Source organism: Bactrocera tryoni, chromosome 1 (genome assembly GCF_016617805.1).
Source record: "Bactrocera tryoni isolate S06 chromosome 1, CSIRO_BtryS06_freeze2, whole genome shotgun sequence".
Taxonomy (NCBI): Eukaryota; Metazoa; Arthropoda; class Insecta; order Diptera; family Tephritidae; genus Bactrocera; species Bactrocera tryoni.
Window position 1 is genome coordinate 73,403,631 of NC_052499.1, and position 19,357 is coordinate 73,422,987.

At 36.2% G+C, this 19,357-nt stretch overlaps 1 protein-coding gene across 4 annotated transcripts in view; it reads left to right on the top strand.

The window, feature by feature from the left end:
- The window catches only part of LOC120782175 (protein CEPU-1), a 499,499-nt gene that overhangs the window by 418,191 nt on the left and 61,951 nt on the right, over nucleotides 1-19,357 (top strand). For all 4 annotated transcript variants that reach the window (XM_040114313.1, XM_040114314.1, XM_040114312.1 and 1 more), the window contains 2 exons: nucleotides 16,416-16,556; nucleotides 17,424-17,555. In XM_040114313.1, the coding sequence (XP_039970247.1) occupies nucleotides 16,416-16,556; nucleotides 17,424-17,555 (273 nt within the window). The remainder of the gene's footprint in view (nucleotides 1-16,415; nucleotides 16,557-17,423; nucleotides 17,556-19,357) is intronic.

Consider the following 19,357-nt stretch of genomic DNA (forward strand, 5'->3'; position numbering starts at 1 on the left):
ACACACACTCTCACAAACTCACAATTTTCTTAAGAACTCTTCATTCCCATTCTTTTATTCCTGAATCTCGAATATATTGTGTGTATGTGTGTTCAGTGCCTCCACCAGGGATTCCATTGCTTTTGCTGACTGCTGCTGCTCGAGTACATTTAGTTGCCTTCGAGTGGAGCTCGGAGAGAAGAGTGCTGCATGGAGATTCTGGCGGATACGCCAAAGGAAGGCGAAAATCTCAAATCTCTAAAGTACGGCATGCTTATCAGCAAGGAATAAAAGAAACTGCACAAAATGCCAGCAGCAAACACCAATACAAGAACAACAGCAATAAGCGTTTGCAACAACAACACTAAAAGTGCCTGCTTGCAGATAGTGAGCGCTCAGCGCTTTGCTCCAAAACTCGTTGCATTAAAGTGTTTTGGCAATTGTTGTTGTTGTTGTTGTCGTTGTTACATGCTTATCCTCAGCTTCCGCTTACTCAAGCCACGCGCTCAGCTCAACTTCTTAGCTTAGGCGAAATTCTTTGCCCGCAGCTGTGCAACGGCGCCGGCATAAACCCTCAGCTCTCAGGCGCTGCACTGGCTCTCGCTGGAAAATTGAATTTAATGCGTTTGCCACGCGCAAAATTACAATAGCGGCAAGTATACATTGCAATTGCCTTTGCGTAGCTGCTGCGAGCGTTTGCTGTTGCATGCAAATGACTTCTGCTCGCTGTGCGCTTTAAGCAAAAGTCGGCGCATGAATTTATCAGCAGCTTTTCGCTATTCAAATCTCCACGATTGCACTATATTCCACTGCATCTGTGCTGCCTTCTGCTGCGCTTGGCGTTAAAGTAGTGAATTGAAGTGCGAAAATATTTTAATTGCCAGATACTTTTAACACCCGGCATCTTATTAACTGTAATTGTGAAATAGACGGGTTTCTTCCCTAGTTCTTTGGATAAGCAAGATAATATATAATATACGGGTGTACTATAAATGTGGACATATTAGGGTTATCCTGAACCAAATGTAGTTAAAGGATTTATGCGTTTTCGTTTGTCTCTAATGCCAGTTTAAAGATACTAAGGCCACTACTGAAGTCAGTCAAGGTTTCTTTCTAATATTTAAGAATTAGTGAAGCAGACTTATAATCTACGAAACTTCTTTCTTAACTTCTTCTCATTAGAGTTTTATTTTCTAAATTAGTCAAGGCTAGGTTTCTATTAGATGATATTGGTTTCTACCGGTTACTTCTCTCATTTCGCTACCCAAAACGCCGCCAGAGATTAAGCGGCAGTAACATTTACAAGAAATTATATAACATATGCTTTATATCCTTACAAAATAAAGAAGAAAACACGTCAACTTTGATTGCACAGAAAGATACCCTTAGAAAATTCAAAATATTCCTTTTAAGAACTTTGATCGTTTTTATAGCAGTATAGGCCATGGTAATCCGATCTGGCCATTGCTTTAGGCAATAATCAGTCTTTCAATTTGTATGGCAGCTATTTGCTATGTATAGTCAAATGAATGAGAATCTGTCTACGAAGTTTTCCTAAAATTATTCCTTCTGAGATGAAGTAAGCTGATCAACTATTTCTAGGAAAATTCCTATGTTCACTTGACTTTTTAAAGAATAAGCTTGGTTTTCTGTAGTGCTAGAACAGACATTCAGAATCAGAAGGTATTATTACCTTCTACTTCCAAACAGGATGGTTAGGTTAGGTAAATAGGCTGATTACCCGTGAAGCAACGAATAAGCCCAATTGGAATGCTATTGGCGCTTGTTCGTTGTGATGCCCAAAACTTCTAGATATAATCACATATCCACAAAACTTCTAGAGATTACGATACATTTATTAAGATGGCCAATATATATTTCAGCCAATTCACCGCATTCGTAGAAAGTACATATGTAGTAACTATCTGGCGAAAGCTAAACAGTTAAGTAGAACGTGTCGTGTGTAGATGTTTTGACATCATCTTCCTCTCTGCAACTATGACAAGTAGCGTGCTTCAAAATAAGCTGAGAGATAAATGTTCAATGGACATGTTATATTTCATTCTGAGCCAGCAGGCTTTCGCAACCCCACAACTGTTGACTGGCGACCAACGCTTGCTGAGCTCGTATGAAAGTTTTGGCGCTTTTTTGAGAAGTTCACCGGCTTTACAACTTCCGACATCACTTCGCTTTCACTGTTAGCGAGCTCAAGACTTCTGTAGTAGCTTTTCTATCGGAGTAGATGCATATTTCCCCAAAAATTCGCACTTTGGAGAAATTCATCTTGATGGCTGCCAGTTCTGATTCACAGGCACCACAGTGGTCTAGTGGTCTTAAGAATACTCCCCTTAAAACCTTAATCTATCAGTAAAAAAGTTTACTGCGCTTCTTCTCCAGCGACTGCACGCCACCCACAGCACAATCAGAATAAATTCTAAAGCAAAAATTTAGTAAATTTGTAACTAACGGCATAATTTCTCATACGATTTACTTGTATTAGACTTTTGAGCTGCATCTTAATAACAGCATCCTCAGCATCTTAAAAAGGGAAAGAAGAACAGCAAAACTATTGAGCGATACATGGAGAGAAATACCCGCTCATTAAGAAAGCACGAGTAATACAATCTATAACTGTCTCAATACCGAAAATATGTCAAAAGGTACTACAGCTTACAGGTCTAATATGTACTAGGCAATATTTTTTAAACAAATGGAAACACACATGAGTTCTACAACATAATGCTCATTTAATGGAGTGACAAACACTGACTGACTGTCCAACTCACATGCACATCAATGTACGAAGAGTTTCATGGAGAGAGACAGAGAGGCACACATAAAAGTAGCTTGGGAGCGAAAAACCACATCCGAATTCGTGTTTATTGAAAACTTCGTCACACGGACGCCAAGCTCGGATGGTTCTGTCGGAATGACTCCACATGTGCTGAGCGCGTGGGCATGTGTGTTTGTGTGCGCGATGTAATGACCATGAATGTAATGGCTATTGAACTTTTTCACAACTACTAAGCAACATAATAATCATATTTTTTGTCAAACTTGGACCATAGCATAAACAACAACACATATACATACATGTGGGAGCATGGCAACAAAAACACGCAAAACAAGCACTGAAAACAAAAGAGTGAACAACAGAAAGAAAACTACAGAAGAATATCAAATGTTTTTCAACTTTTTATGGACGCGCCTGCGAGAGAGGGCAGCTGAATCGCCATAATGCCAAAAATCGCTAACACACACATACACACAAGCGTACACACTGACGGAAGCGGGCAGTTAGATTCGGTAGCTCCACTAGGGCGCTGAGCGCCGCACGAGTATGAATTTCATTGCGAAAGTCTTGCTCATTTCCTCCTTAGCTCTTCATTCGCCGTGCTATTTCTGCTTTGTGCTGCCGGACTTTTTATGAGGAGCGTAAATTACTTTCAGTTTGTGCACTGATGATGAAAAAATAATGTCGGCGAGCAACAAAAGTTTTTGCGCTGTAGGAATTTTTCGGCAACAATGGGGACACAATCACAATCACAAAAACCAAACAGCAACTCAGAGATGAGTACTGTAAACAAAAGTAGCGAAAAGATAAAATTATTGTTTAATGATGGCCAAAGATGTGACTGCTGGCGGCGGCAGCGCTGGACGAGCGGCGAATCGAACGACCGGACACCGAGCAAACAAAGTTCGGTTAATGTGGAAATATGCGCATGTATGTGTGTGTGAGTGTGGCACACGGCTCGGTGACGCTGAAAATGATGGGGCAGCGAACTGAACCATAGCGTCGAAAAGGGAATCGGGCAAATAAAAATAATGGGAAAATGCGGGAAACGCCGAAAATCGTTGTTAAACATTTAAGTAGCAATATTCCGTCGCACATTTAATTACTTAAAGCGCTACTTGTGTATTCAGTGGAAATTGGAGGGGGAGGAGGGCGCATTTTTTATTGATACACCGACTAGGGCAATGAAGTTGTTACTTTGTTTGCGGTAGTTTTTCTTAATTATGCCGAGCAGAGTTGCCAACACTTAGATAAGTATATTGTTGTTGTTGTTCTAAAATAGCATTACAACAACAATGAGTGAAACTTAAAGTCTTAAGATCCCTCCACTGCGTAAAAATATTGTTACTGTTGCTGTTATTTTTTCCTCAAACCGTCCTAAGTGAGTTTTTCGATAATTCAGATCCATCTTTCTACTTCTCTTTCTTATATAGGGGCATAGACCCCGCTTACGCGCTCGAGATAAAAAGAGCGCGGCAGTCGTGCCTTCTTTTCACAATTTCGTGGCAATTCGAGAAACCAAGTCAAGCCAGGTCTTTCTCCACCTGATCTCTCCGACAGAGTAGAGGTCTTCTTTTTCCTCTGCTTCCCCCGGGCAGTTACTGGTGGGTAGAGATGGTGTGTGTCGCGGATCTTTCTTAAGATTTGGCGCATGGTGCATGCCAGGTCAGATCCACAGATCTTCAGCGAATATAGATATGCATCTCTTCTAATTTCGAAGATCTAATTGAAACTCCTAGAATCCTATCACCTACAACAACAATTTAAGTATTTTCTGTAAATTTAACGCCAGTTTTGCCCGAAGTATGGTCTGAGGCCAGCATAACCTATGTTGTTATTGTACAGAGTTAGGTGGCCAAATATCTATATCAGCTGCGACAGAAAAGAAGTTCGACCATCGCTGGAGGAAATCTTAGCCCGAAGTATCCCAACTTTCTTTAAATTAAACGTTATGGAAGGCACGGAAAAATAATACGTTTCGAAAGCAGCCGATTTGTTCCCAAATTAAAGCTCGAAAAGTATTCCTTATTTAACCTAACTTTACTCCAAACCACTTGCAAGAGTCCATCAGAATCCCAGTGACTGCAACAAGCGCAAGACGAATGTCTGGCAAACACTTATGAATTTCTTAATAAAACAACACAAACAACAACAACAAAACAAATTTTATTAGCATAATAGCACAGCAAAAGCAAAAAAGCAGCAAACCAACAACCAATCAAACTATGCCAGCAGCATGCGATAGACACAGACAGCAACGAAAATATTCGCATGAAATATGCAGTCGGTCGGGCGACGTCTGTGGCAAGTTTGGCAACGCGTATAGTTGTGCGGTTGGCCTTTGTCAATAATAAAATGCATTCATTTTCGAAAAGTTTATTCGTCTCAATCGACTTTATGAATATTTACTGCAGAAAAAATTGCGTCGCTGACGGCCCGAGTGGCAGGCGACAGTTGGTTGTTAGAAGTAGCAAACTAATGCGGTCGGTCACCAGCAAGTCGCCACCCCCACTAACCGTAAGCTGCTGCACGGTCTGGTCATGTCGTTAGCAAGAGACACAATTTGGGAAAAACAACAAAAGTTCAAAAGTAAAAAGTCCAATTGATCAAATTTAATGGTTTACTGCTTTGATGACTGCTGCGAAAATCACTCAAGCACTTAGCGAGTCAGTGTGGCAGCTTCCCGGACCACAAGCTGAAACTTCATCGAGAATTTGTGTGCGACAACGACAATGCAATAACAACAGCAACACAAACAATACATTTTGTACGGCGCACATTACAAGCAATTTTAGTTGGAAAGTTCTTTCGAATATTTCTTATTGATATTTGGCGCAGCTTTTGTTATCAAATTTTTTCGCTTTTCTTCAAAGAGCAGAAGTTTTTAATGTTTTTTGAAAATTTCGAAAAAGCATTTAATAATTATTTTAAGCAAAGTCGGTGGTTATAAGATGGTTTTGATAACATTTAATGTTTAATTAAATAACCGCGAAAAATAGATTTCGTTTGATGTATTTTGCTTTAATAACGAATGCTTTTCTGATAACTCTGTGGACATTCTTGTATTTGAACGCTTATTAATAAAATCATATACAACAGCATTACTCAAAGTATTGCGAATCTTAAGCTCTACCTTTTTTCCAGCTCTCTAGCAAGTCACGGATTCTGCATCAAGAGTTTAATTATTTAAGTCAATTTTTGATACCCTGTCTTAATGTGAACCGTATTCCAGGGAAGGTCTTCTACATCGACTGAAACAAATGGTAGTCAGAAGTGGCAAGATCTGGACTATGAGGCGAGTGAGACTCATTTCCCTGCCGCAAATTTTCAAATAGTTTTTAAAATTTCTTACAACACGAGGCTGAGCGTGGTCATGATGAAAAGTTATTGTATCGTGTCTAGTCGTGAGCTTCTAAGGTCATAGCAGAGCACGTTTTTAGGATCCCACTAAATACATATCACTGCCTAGGCTTCAAGAATATTCGGCTTTGCCGTGGATTTTGCTGGCTAGGCAGATTGCATATATCTTGTTTTGCCTATAAGGTTGTTCTAATAGATCCCGCGACTTCTTTCTGTAGGTTCAAGCAGCATTTTTAATATTCACAATCGTCTTTCAAGGTCTCATAGCTTATATCCATTTGGCTCTTTATGTCCTTGCATTGGACTGTATTAATCTGCTTTTAAACGATTTGAAATGCCTTCTTATGTAATTCCAAAAGATTTGGACATTCAGGACGTTATTTGCTTTCCAAACCAAAATCACCACCTGATTATTTATATATTTTTGCTAAGATACATGTGCTTGGTTTTAAGATAAAGTGGTTGTGGTATTCAAACTCAAGGTTGTTTTGATATTTATTACTATTATAAGGATTACGTTCCATAACTCGTGCGCGTTAAATTTGAGACTCGCATCATATCTTTATTGCGCTATTGTTGAGGATATTATGCACTCCTTTCAAATTACGATTGAATTTTTTCTCAATACTGTAGTTATTCTACTTTTTTTTTATGTTACACAATCTGTTTGGTCTGTTATGAATGTCTGTTCATCGTTCGTTCATCAGCTCACCAAGTAGCCATGATATTGTAAATGCCTTGCCGGTTCCATATGAAGTGCCCAGAAAACACCGCCTTGTTCACTAACAATAATCATATAATCCACATACAAATGTGTATATGTATGTAAACAAAAATTACTGTACCCAGGCAGTAGCTATGTGATGATATTTTGTTTTTTGAAGCAAAAAAGTATTCAAATGATTCCTACATGAATATTAAACGCATGCTAATGATTTGAAATATAATTATTTTATATATGAAATGTTTTGACTTTCAATATAAAACGATAAAAAAAGTACCCGATGACCGTCGCTTAGTTCTAGGCTACCTCCTGAGCAATTTTCAACCAAATCGGTTAAGCCATTTTTGAGTTATAATATATATATTGCAAAATTGACAGGGATTTTACAAACAAGTCCTTCTTTAGGACCTTCTAAAGGTCTAAGGAATAGCTGCACAAATTTTTTTCGTTTTTCCGTGCAGTGATTCTGACATTATACGGGCACAAAACGAAATAGCATCTCAATTTTGTATGTATGTGCCGACAAAACCGCCAGAAGCTCTAAACTCTACTGCCGGTACATTGTTTGTATATAATGATTCCTATTTGTCTCACAGTGCGTATACGTAACTTACAATTTTTATTGAGTTCTACGACAATTTCTATGTAATATTTAGTTCCCCTTATTTTATAGACGGGCAAGCTTACATTATTACTTGTAATTGGAAACTTATTGAAAAAAGGTTATGTTAAGATAATCAGGTAGGCCAATGAGCCACGCATAGACCAGTTTTGGTCCTTTGCCATGCCAGATGGAGTTCAGTTACTAGGTCCATGATGAGTTGTAATCCTATAGGATGCTTGCGCTTGACCCAAATTTTAACATACTCTGTAACCTCACTATCAATACCTCCTCCAATGTATCATACCGTGAGAACCCGAGATGATTACAGCGTAGTCTTGAAATCCTCCATTGTTTCTCTGGTGCCTTGTTTTTATATTTCCTGCAGTCTTCTCGATCTGTCAGCCCCATCCTGCGGCGTGCGTCACCACCAGACAGTGACTAGTTAGTATTTAGATCATGTTGCTATCCTGTCTCTTCTATCGACTGCCCATAGAAACTTTATGTACTTCCGCTCTACCTTTTCATGACTTTTGCAATTTTGCACCCAGGTAGCTCGTTCCATCGAGTTTTAAGGAAAAGTAATGAGTTAGTTTCATTCGTAAGAAAGAAAGGTTAAAGCCTTTTACAGACAAATTTATTTTTATCAACCAAACTTAACATTTAAATTATGTATAGTTTTATTATTAAATTTCTTGTTATATATTTCTATTTCAAGATGCATGGACTAAGCGCAAAAAAGGTTCCAGCAAATATCGCTTAAATCTGATAAATATATATGTATTTATATTTATATACTTATTGGGGTTTCTTGATCTCTACGCAACCCAACAAACAACAAATATTTATAGCAATAAATAAAAAACTACATACATATATGCCAAGAGTTATCATGTAAAAGCAACAATAAAGAACAGTTGTATACATGTATATGTATGTATTTCTATTTCTTCTTCACTTTCAATTTATGACCTTTAAAAGTCAAAGTTAAGGAGTAACTTTTCGCATAATTCGGCTTATAAATTGAAGCGCACACACATCTACGGCAAGTGAGCATAAATCCTTCTTATATATACGGATCTTCACAGCTAGGAACTTCCGAACTCTTGTTTTTACTAGCGTTACATATGTAACTGGAAAATTCCTCAATTGTGCTTACAACATATTTGCGTAATTTTAATTACTGCCGTTATTTAACGTAAACCAGAGCCAACTGTCGCCTGCTAAGCTACACCACACCCAATCGTGCGCTAACAAATACCCCCGTTCGGCATGATGAACCAACTCTCGGCCTACAAATGACTTAACCGAATAGCTTGCACACGCTTCTCTCTCTCTCTCATGTTCACTCCTTTTCTGGCTCCGTTCCTGCATTGGTCTGTGCCATTTGCTTATTGCTGTTGTTAATTTATGTCAGAATATCCACAAAGTGTCAAGTGGACCATCATTACATCATGTTTATGTAGTTGCAAGTGTGTGCCGGCTGCTTGATTGTGGTGTAGTTAGTGCTCCTGCAAACACACGCACACATGTGTACGTTATTTTTAAGGCACGCACACACACATGCAAACACATATTTGTAAGTTTCTGATTTGGGCTCCTGCTTTTATGTTGGTGTTGCACTTTTTGTTGTTATTATTTTTGAGTTTTGCTGTTGTTGTGCCGGCCCGGTGTACATTTGCGGCAAATTAACTGTCCGGGCATGTTTTCTCATTCGTTCATTTAGCCACAGACCATAAATCACAGTCGAGTTGTTATCATTTGACGGCAACATATGTTGCAATAATTGCATGCCACGCCCTGTCGTTCCACTCACTAACCGCTCACTCAGTCAGCATGTCAATGTAGTTGTTGTATATACATATATACATATATATAAATTTATAAGTATATAGCGAATCATTCTGCAGCCAAAGTTGGAAATTGGCAACGCAAACTCTTGAATTGCCAGCCAGTTGCGAAAGTTTGGAAAGTTAAATTCTTCAAATATGCAAATTGGCGTCAACTTAAAACTTGAATGAGTTCAACTGCGTGCAGTGCTTTCCACCAAAAATTAAGAAACAAAATAAACGTCAATCTACTAATGAACGTAGACTGCAGACAACCTGTCTTAATAAGTGGTGGAATGCGCCGACACGCCTCTCATTACGCCCGTTCGCATTTATTGCGTGCCATGCACTGCTGTGTGACCTTGTGTTGCCACATTATTTAAAATGAGTTTCTTTCAAAAGATCAACATAGTGCTAACGGGGCCATGGAAGTATCAAGGTGTGTTCCGTAGACATATGTGTGCGGCGCTAATCAATAGTAACTATTTGAGATTGGCTTAGTTGGCGAAATGAGTAATAAATTTTTTCACTGAGTTCATGAAAACTTATTTTAGACTTATTCCGCAAATAACTGTTAATGTTTATACGTTTTATAAAGTTTAATCTGACCTTTTTTGAACTAATGCTGCATTCGTTTCATGCAAATTGAGCAAGAACTTATTTCACGGCAGCTAATTTTGCAGTTGTGACATATAAACTAATTTCCAATTTGTTTTATATAATATTCAGAAAAAGTCTGCGTACACGGTACCAACCAAAGCAACTCATTGAAAAAAGCCTTTTAAAGAATTTTTATGAAACTAAATTTATTTCGTTTCATTAAACGATATCAAAAATATAGTTTTATGGAAATAAAAGTGATTAATATACCAACAATAACATTTAAACAAAAAAACTTACAGACTACTAGAAAATCCATTAGAAAAAGTTTGCGTACAAGTTGGAGTTGCTCTAAAAATTTAATAGAAAGTTGGATCTCTCCTACGTTTTGAAACTTCCGAGAAGTGTTTTGGCATTAGATCAACATCTTTAAGGTTTCTCTCGAAGAGATTTTAGCCCATTCCTCCTGCAGTACATCCTTGAGCTTTTGATATAGTTGTGCGTTAGCGAGTTTTTCGTTCCAGTAATTCAAATCTGGCGATTGCAGTGGCGTTCGCAGCTGCTTGGGGACGTGTGGGGAAATAATAGTCACTTTCTATACCCAATTCTTCTGCGATTTGCTTCAAATTTCCTTTTTCTTTGGCCACAGTGGACTCTATAAATTCCATCCGGCCTACACCATTACCAGCCATGCACCCCATTTCATTGGTTCATCACCACCATGCTTCACAGTAGGCTGTAAGTTTTCCTAGTAACGTGCCCATTTTTCGCCAGACAATCTTGCGCCCCTTGATTCCAAAGACGCAAAACTTGCTCTCATCGGAAAAAACTCCCAGGCTTGCCATGTGAAAGTTTTCTTGCGTGCGACGTAACGATGATACAAGTTATTTTTTAACAAAAGAAAAGAGGATACAAGCATGTATGCAGAATTTTTCCGCCTAGTGTATGTCCTCATAAGCTTCTAGCTTCATTTGAACTTGTGGACATTATATATTCGTGCGTTTTCACAAAAGTTGGTGTAATTTAGTTATTTTTCTATAACTCCAATATTCTGAATATGTGTGCCTGAGAAAGTGTTTTTATGAGCAATCCTTTTTCACTACCACTTGGAGAAAACCTCTATTGAAAGTCATCACGATTTTGATCTAGCTTAGCGAACGTGCTCAAAGTGACAATTTAAAAGATCAGAGCTGCTTCGAGCTAAACTATTTCGAAACAAATTTGAAGATTTCCAGTTGAAATTTACATTCAAATTCAAATAAATGATTTTTACTTTGAAATATTGCGCTTCAGCCTGCCGCCATACGCTATATTAGCGAAAAATGCATTGAAAATTGTTTAAAAGCAATTTTCCACTCATTGCAATCAATTTTCGCGCTTCGAATATTTCTGGCATTTTCATGCACACATTTGCAACACATGTGGCATACATGTAGGCTTGTGTGTGGGTATTTTTGCGGCCGCTCATTATTGCTGAACAATGATGTATTTCACGCTACAGACCACATTTTCGGAAGTTACCACGCAAATGGTTGGTTTTGTTGTTGGGTTTCACTTATTAATGCCGTTGTTTATTTGCTGTTGCAAGTACATGCACACAAATTTGATTTAATGTTATTGACTTTTCACTTTACAAAATCAAATGGAAATTCATTTTAATTATGATTTTCATTTGCCGATGCGGTTTAATTCAGTTCGCCGCATTTTAGGTCTCGCTGTGGCCCTCTTTGTGGGATTGTTTGTATGGTAGTGGTGTTGTTGTTAGTACTTTTTGTATTTGTTGTTCACTTTTGTGTATAATTTAAGTAATTTTTAGTGCGAAGCTTAAATAATTTTGTTTTTATTGTTGCATTGTCATTAAAGCAAGCACTGAAAACTTTAAGAAAGTGTAGAAGCTTGATCTCAAGAGCGTCAAATTTCTGCAACTTGCATATTCTAAACTATATAAATTTCTTAATTTTAATGGTTTTTGAAAATTTTTTTGTGAGGCTTTGTATATCGTTTTTTCATAGCGCTTAATTAAGGCTGCCGTGGCGTATGAGTAACCCGATACAATCGGGGGGAAAAATTCAGAGTTTTTTAAAACTAAAAACTTTTTACTCAACGTCTTTTTCAACACAGAAAATAAATTTCTTAAACCATAACTGTTCGACTAATTCATTAATTTTCTTTGCATGGTTGCAACGCTCAACTCTCTTACAACTTTCCTTCTTCCAGTGCACCACAAGCAAGGCCTGTGCTGCCTTGCTCCATCAGCTTCATATAAACTTTTCTATTATCTCTAAGCCAATGCAAAATTTCCATAATTTCGTCTACTCACATAACAATGAAGTAAAATCTATTTATTTGCACTTTTTTCCTGTCATAAAACTTTGCCTTGTCTCGGCTGCGGCATGTTCGGCAATGTGGTCTACACTACTTTTCTTTCACTCTTCCTAACTAAACTACTTTGGTTCTTAGGGGAAAATCGTAGCTTAGAGGGGTTAGTTTCAGAATTTCAAGCAAACTAAAATCCCAAAACAAAGAAAAAGAGAGTGAAAAAGCAAATCCCACATACTAGGACCAGGCGAACTAAAGCAGCAGCGAAGCGCACAGATTGGCAGCGTCAAGCTGGCAGAGTGGCAGGAAGATGGTGTCATGTGTCTACGGCAAACTAAAACCTAATATAGAAAATTGAAAATATTTCGAAGAATTTATAAATTATCATGTCGTAAATGTTGGATAAGCGCTAATACAAATAAACGCGTATGATCCCTTAGAAGATTACGCCTGCAAGTGTGTGCGCTCATTTTGGGTGCTGGAGAAGGGATTGGCATGCACATGCAAAGCTGCGCAGCTGCCTGTCAGCCTGTCGGTATACTAAAAATTACATAAAATTTCTATATGCTTGTATGTAAGTATATACTTAAGCATATGCATAGACATACTGGGTTCTCTAATATATCTAAGTGTTATTTCGGCCGTTTTTAAAACGCCATGATCTGCAATTTTTCTTTCATTGTATTCAATAATGTACAGCATTTAATAATGGTGAGATATATACGAAAATAACGTTTAAAAATTATTCAGTTTTATTATCAAAGTTGTGACATTGCAACTTTTCTTGTGTTTTTGCCATTTTATGGTCGTAATAATCATCCACCAGTGCTCGCTATTCGTCGAACTGTTGAATATTTCGTCTGTGCATTTTCATTACCTAATATTCAAGTACCAATAAGAGAAAGAACAGCTGAAGTAATGAAAATATTGCTGCCATTTGGACAAGTGTTGCTGAAGACCGCACACTTTCGATTCCAAGGCTTTCCAAGGCTTTCCCAAGTTTCAGTATACTGACACTCTCCCGATTTTATTAAGAAGCCCAATTTGCATAGCTGTGCATTTTCTTTCTTACATAAATAAATACAGTTTTCCTAAGAAATATCCACAATATCACTGGTTAAAACAGTTTATCTTTGTTTTGTCACATGAAAACTTTTATCAAATTTTCAAGGTACTAAGGCTTCAAAACAATAATATGTGAATAAAAAAAATTAGCACATTTTCTTGTGACATTAGGGCATATATTTTCTTAAAAATTGCAAACATCAGCCACATTTGAAGAAATTTTTGCTTAATATTAAAAAAATACTTATGATTTTTGTGAATATTCGAAAGGTCTTTTATAAGTCTCCAGCAATAATCTGCTATTGTTTCTGCGCGCCATTTCCCTTGAAAGCGCTTTTTCATAAAATAAATGTTCTGATGTAATCTTCTCCTTGTACGTTACTCACTGGACACAAACTTGCCGCAAATAATTCTAATTGAGAATATAGCAAATTTATTTCTAAAGACGACATATTACACCCCAAAGCCTTATGTGACTTTATAATTTAATTAGTTAACCCTTTGAAATTTTTCGAATATGGTTTCATAGAAAATTTTGCACAACGTTCACAAAACATTTCTAGTTGAGTTTTTTCTGATCATTCAGTTCTTCTTCACAGCTCTTAAACTTTATGAGTTGCCGTATTTGTGGACCTACTTTAATTTGCTTCGCTGAAATTTCTCTTTCATACTTGTATATACAAATCCGCTGCCATCTCTAGGCGCAGACAGTTTGGCACTCTGTAGGTTAGGTCTGTTAGCCGAAGACAAATTTGGCTACTGGGGAGTATGTTTGGACTTGCTTGTTTGATTCAAACATAAATAATAATCACTTGCCTGAGCATTTGGTTGTGTTCAAATCATTGGTAAATCAAATGGCAGATGCCTGACAGAGAAATTATCTTGATTCTTATATTTAATATTCATTTAATTACGTACATAAAATTACGCTGAGATTTAGCAGCTAATTCGCCACACACATAACAAAAACACTTTCACTAGCATGTTAACGATGTAACAAATTTATATATTTTATTATGTGAGATAGTCGAATGCTATAGTTGTGCAGTCGTATATTGAATTTATTTAAGAAAGAGACAGTTATGAGGTCAGAAACAAATATGTAGAGTGAAGCTGATTGAAACAAAATAAATCTATTATATATGGTGTGTTAATTTGGGTATACCAGCTTAAACCAAAATCATAAAAAAGTTCATATGACAAAAACAATGTGTGCTATATTAAATTTCAGAGTATTTTCTTTACGCAAATATTATTTTATTTAAGGGGGTATACTGGTCTAGAAGCATGAATTTCAGGTAATTTTTAAAATGTCGTAAAAAGAGGCAATTAAAATTTTTACTATCCATTTTTTATTAGTTATTTGTTAATTTTAGAAGAGTGGAGAAAAAAATTAAAAACTAAAAAAAACAAAAATTATGAGCTGACGAAGTGAGGGGTCTCTAAAAATTTCCACGTGACCATACCCATGATTTCAACACTCCTAGTTATCTGAAACCAAAAAAAAAGATCATTAATCTAGAATAATGTCGCAATGGCCGGAATTACGGAAAAGTGGGAAAAGTTTTGTTTCACAAAATGGCGACTGCCTGAAAAAATTTTTTTTTGGATCACTTTTTCTGACTATTTCGAATTTTTTAAAAATAACAAAAATAAAAATTTGGGGATGGGGCTAGTTCCAACCATAGACAAGTTTATAAAGAAGACTCTATAAAAATTTCAAGTAAATCGGTCCAGTAGAACCTGAGAAATCGTGGGTATCGTTCCGAAAAAGTCAGTTTTGAGAAAAATGCGTTTAAAGTTTAGGAAACAATTCTAGTGAACGCGGACGCCACGTCACAAAATCGTCTGTATCTCTGAAAATAAGTCGAATTTTGAAAAATCTTTCCAAGGTCATATTTTGGAAAGTCTAAACTTTCAAGATATGCAAAAAAATCGATTTTTTCAAAATCCTAGACGGGGGTATTCTTGTACCCTTATATGTAAGCTAAAAATATCAAGATTTTTAATTCTTTACTTTTATTTTATTTATTGGATAAGTATATACATACTTCAAGTTTCAACACACTTCACTGCAGAAGGATTTTCATGAGTTCATATTACTATTTTTTTTTTCTTGAAATTTTATTTCAATACTTTAATTAAAACATTTTCAAAAAGAGCTAGTACTTTTAACTCACAATTAGCTGTGAAACCACGCCAATCTTATATGCAGTAATATATGCTAGTCTTTTAATTTTACGATTTATGGTATAAATTATAAAGACAATTTATATTAGCTTAGCCCTAAAGTAATTAAATATTAAACTAGCAAAATAATATCATAATTAAAAATAGGAAAATTCGCTCAAAATATATGTATCAAATAAGAACTAATTTCAAATAAGTCGCATATTTATGCCTAACAGTACAGATGCATACATAGTGCCATAGAAATAGTGTATTTCTATCTCTTTAAACCTCAAATAGGTCAAATATTTTTCTACTTGCCATTTACAAACCCCACAGATACCGTTATGCAAAAATGTTAGTAATTTACATGAAATTGCAGGAATTGTTAAACGGCTGTACTGGGCTTTACATTTCCCTTAAATCTTAATTTGAAAACAGTTGTAAAATAATTTTCCGCACAAACAAACAGCTGCACACATATACAAGCAACGCTGCTATCATGCGCAGCTATTTTCGTATGTATGTATATTTGTATATGTGTGCGTGCGTTGTGAATTTATGTGGGCCGGAAACAATATTGCCTTTAATGCAAACGACTTTTGCGGCAAAACCTTTAGTTGCGTTTAGAAATTCCCAAACATTGAATTAAATTGCTGTCTATGGGAGACCTGCTGACCATAATAATTTCAAATAGCAACAACACAAATAAAATGTAAATGCACACGCATTTGTATTTATCTGGACTGGGCTTGGAATGTGGCCAGTGTCATCGCCACACTCGACCGCCTCCCTTTCCAACTGATTTGCTTTACACATCGTAGGAAAATGCTGTTGCGTATACGCCATGACTTCCTGTTGCGTTGCCTTACGTTGCTCTATTTTTTGCCTCTTACTTGTATTTGCCTATTTTGCATATTTCTAATGTTCTTCTGTTGTTTTGCTTGTGTATTTTCATGCTCTGCCTTCGCACAGTGCCACCAAGGATCCATCACATTAGCACCGGCGGACATTTGCAAGTCAAAAAGGGCTCGTCGGTGCGTATTGAGTGCTCGGCCTCCGGTAATCCGACGCCGAACGTAACTTGGAGTCGTAAGAATAATATTTTGCCCAACGGTAAGATTTGAATAAGTTATAAAACATTTCAAATAAACACACTTTGCATAGTCATCTTCCTACCACCGCAGTTCCTGTCTGATATTTGCGCTTCCCTTTTGTGCTTCATAGTTCCTTTTTATTGTTTAAGTAAATATTTTGTGGACTTTTATTTTATTTCTTATAGTTTTTCAGTTTACTTTTTATATTTTTTATTTTATTTTTTTTCCATTTTATGAAGTGTCTTTTTTGTTACTTGAATTTTTGGCTTCCTGTGTACACACTTACGCACTTCCAACGGTGCATAGAGCTTGAATATCCTCACCACCGCCCTGTGCATCAGACACGCTGCTGCATTTATCAAAAAGCAAATAAATAACGCTGCATATAAATAAAAGTAAGAAATATGTGGCACAGAGCCTAAAAGCACACTTCGTCTGTCATATTTCTGTGGAAGGCGCACTGATGTCAGTTGATTTAATTAAAAGTGCCATTCAATTTTATTGACTCACATTCTCGCAGCTCAATTGGTGCATTGTTGTTGTTTGTTTTGTGCTCACTCTGCTCGCATGCATTTTACGCTCTACTTTTGGTTTCCTGTATTTTTTTTCTTTTTTGCTTATATTTACTTTATTCCATTTTTTTAATTCTTATTTATTTATTTTTTTTTTCTGTTTTAATTTCATTTTTTTACTTCAACAGCTTGCCATGCCACATTCTTCAATTCCAGCATCCTTCGTATATCGACCACTTCCTTTTTCGTGGTGCATTTCCTCCTACTCCACATCCTCTCATCATTCAATCACTCAGTTATTCCATCACGGCAGTAAATTTATTTTATTCACATGTCCCGTTTTTTATATTGCTTTTCCCGATTTGCTCCAACAGGCGAGGAGAAGCTGCACTCGCACATCCTGTCGATCGAGAACGTGGACCGGCACAAGGGCGGCGTCTACATTTGTACAGCCAACAACGGAGTCGGTCAACCGGCATCCAGTCAAGTCGTCCTGCATGTCCTATGTAAGTTGCGAAACCAAAGAGCAGAACAAAATCGCTTTCAATAAATATTGTACAATATAATGTAGTGAAGGAAAAATAGTACGAGAAAAAATCGAAACAGTGAGGTATGAGGTCGGCATGCGGTGAAATACTCGCCGTCGGACAAGCACAAATGAAAAGTTCTCCTATTTATTTATGCGCTCTCGTATGCAGAGGTTCGTTATGCGTTTACGCATACTTCTCGTCCAAGTGATAGTATGGAGGTCTGTGTAAATTCGTCTGTTTATAATTGTGTAAATACTTTGCTCCTTGGCAGCACTGGTTGAGAGTGAGTGCCGTCTGTTAAATTCGATTAGCGAATCGGACCGAAAGTATTGGATTCATTTCAGAAAACGTTGCTGCTTAGTATTTATATTTTTACTATTTATTAGGTTGAATTATTACTAGACATATATTGAAAAATAGTCAGAGTTGCAGTATGTCTTCAAGACTGTGTTCGGTTTCTGAAAAGTTTTAGAAAAGTTTTGTGGAAATTGAGATTGAAATGGTTATGGAGGTAATTGTGTATAAGGAAAGAGAGTGATATAGACAGTACTTGCGATTCAAATATATGTATAATAAGAAAAGGTCAAATATGCTAATTAATATTCTGATAGCGAAACAAACAATAAACAAAGAGAGGGAGAGAGATAAAATAAGACATTTAGATATGGTTATTGACATATATATGTAGTACATAGATTTAGATATGAAAGCATACGTATCAATAGATGGCTCTTAAAATTATAAAAAGGGAAGCAAGTGTGAGGAAAGATGAGAGAGAGAGAAAAAAGGGTGAACATGGAAACAAGAAAAGAGCTTGAAATGGAGGAAAAGATGGAAATTTATAGAACTGTTGATATTAATATTGAAGTTTGAGATTAAAATTAAGCTCTGTGTTGTGAGTAAGCTTGAGAGGGAGTTGGGAATAATTTTTATGGTTAATGGAGGTTATATGGAGAAGGGGTTGAGAAAAATGGTTATTCATGTGAATAAAGTATGTATAATTTGATGTTGTTGTAAAATAATAAATTATATGAGTTCGATAGTGAACTAGGGATAGAAAGTTTAGAGATAGATGTCCTTGAAGATATATTGAGATAGAGGTAAAAACCTTCTAGAGGTAGGGTTGAAAATAGAGAAATTACATATATGGTCAATAAGTATGAAAATAAATGAAAAATCCGACTCAGCTCAAAAATTGGTTGAAATTTAAGTTAAGGTTTGTGTTTAATGTACACGTGAGGCTCATAGATGAGGTTGAGGTTGAGGTTAGACTGAGATTGAAGGTGAAGTTGAGAGTTTAAGGTTAACGCTGAGATTGAGATTGAGATGGATCATGATATTGATATTGATATTGATATTGATATTGATATTGATATTGATATTGATATTGATATTGATATTGATATTGATATTGATATTGATATTGATATTGATATTGATATTGATATTGATATTGATATTGATATTGATATTGATATTGATATTGATATTGATATTGATATTGATATTGATATTGATATTGATATTGATATTGATATTGATATTGATATTGATATTGATATTGATATTGATATTGAAATTGATATTGATGTTGATATTAAGTTCGAATTTTAGAATAAGATTGAGTTTTTGATTGAGATTGATGTTGAGATTAAGATTGACATTGAATTTACGATTGCATTGAAGGTTGAAGCAAAAGAAAGCAGGAAAATCTATTTCCATCAAACACAAAACTAAATATTTAGTATTAAAAAGTTTTAAAATAAAGCAATGAAGGC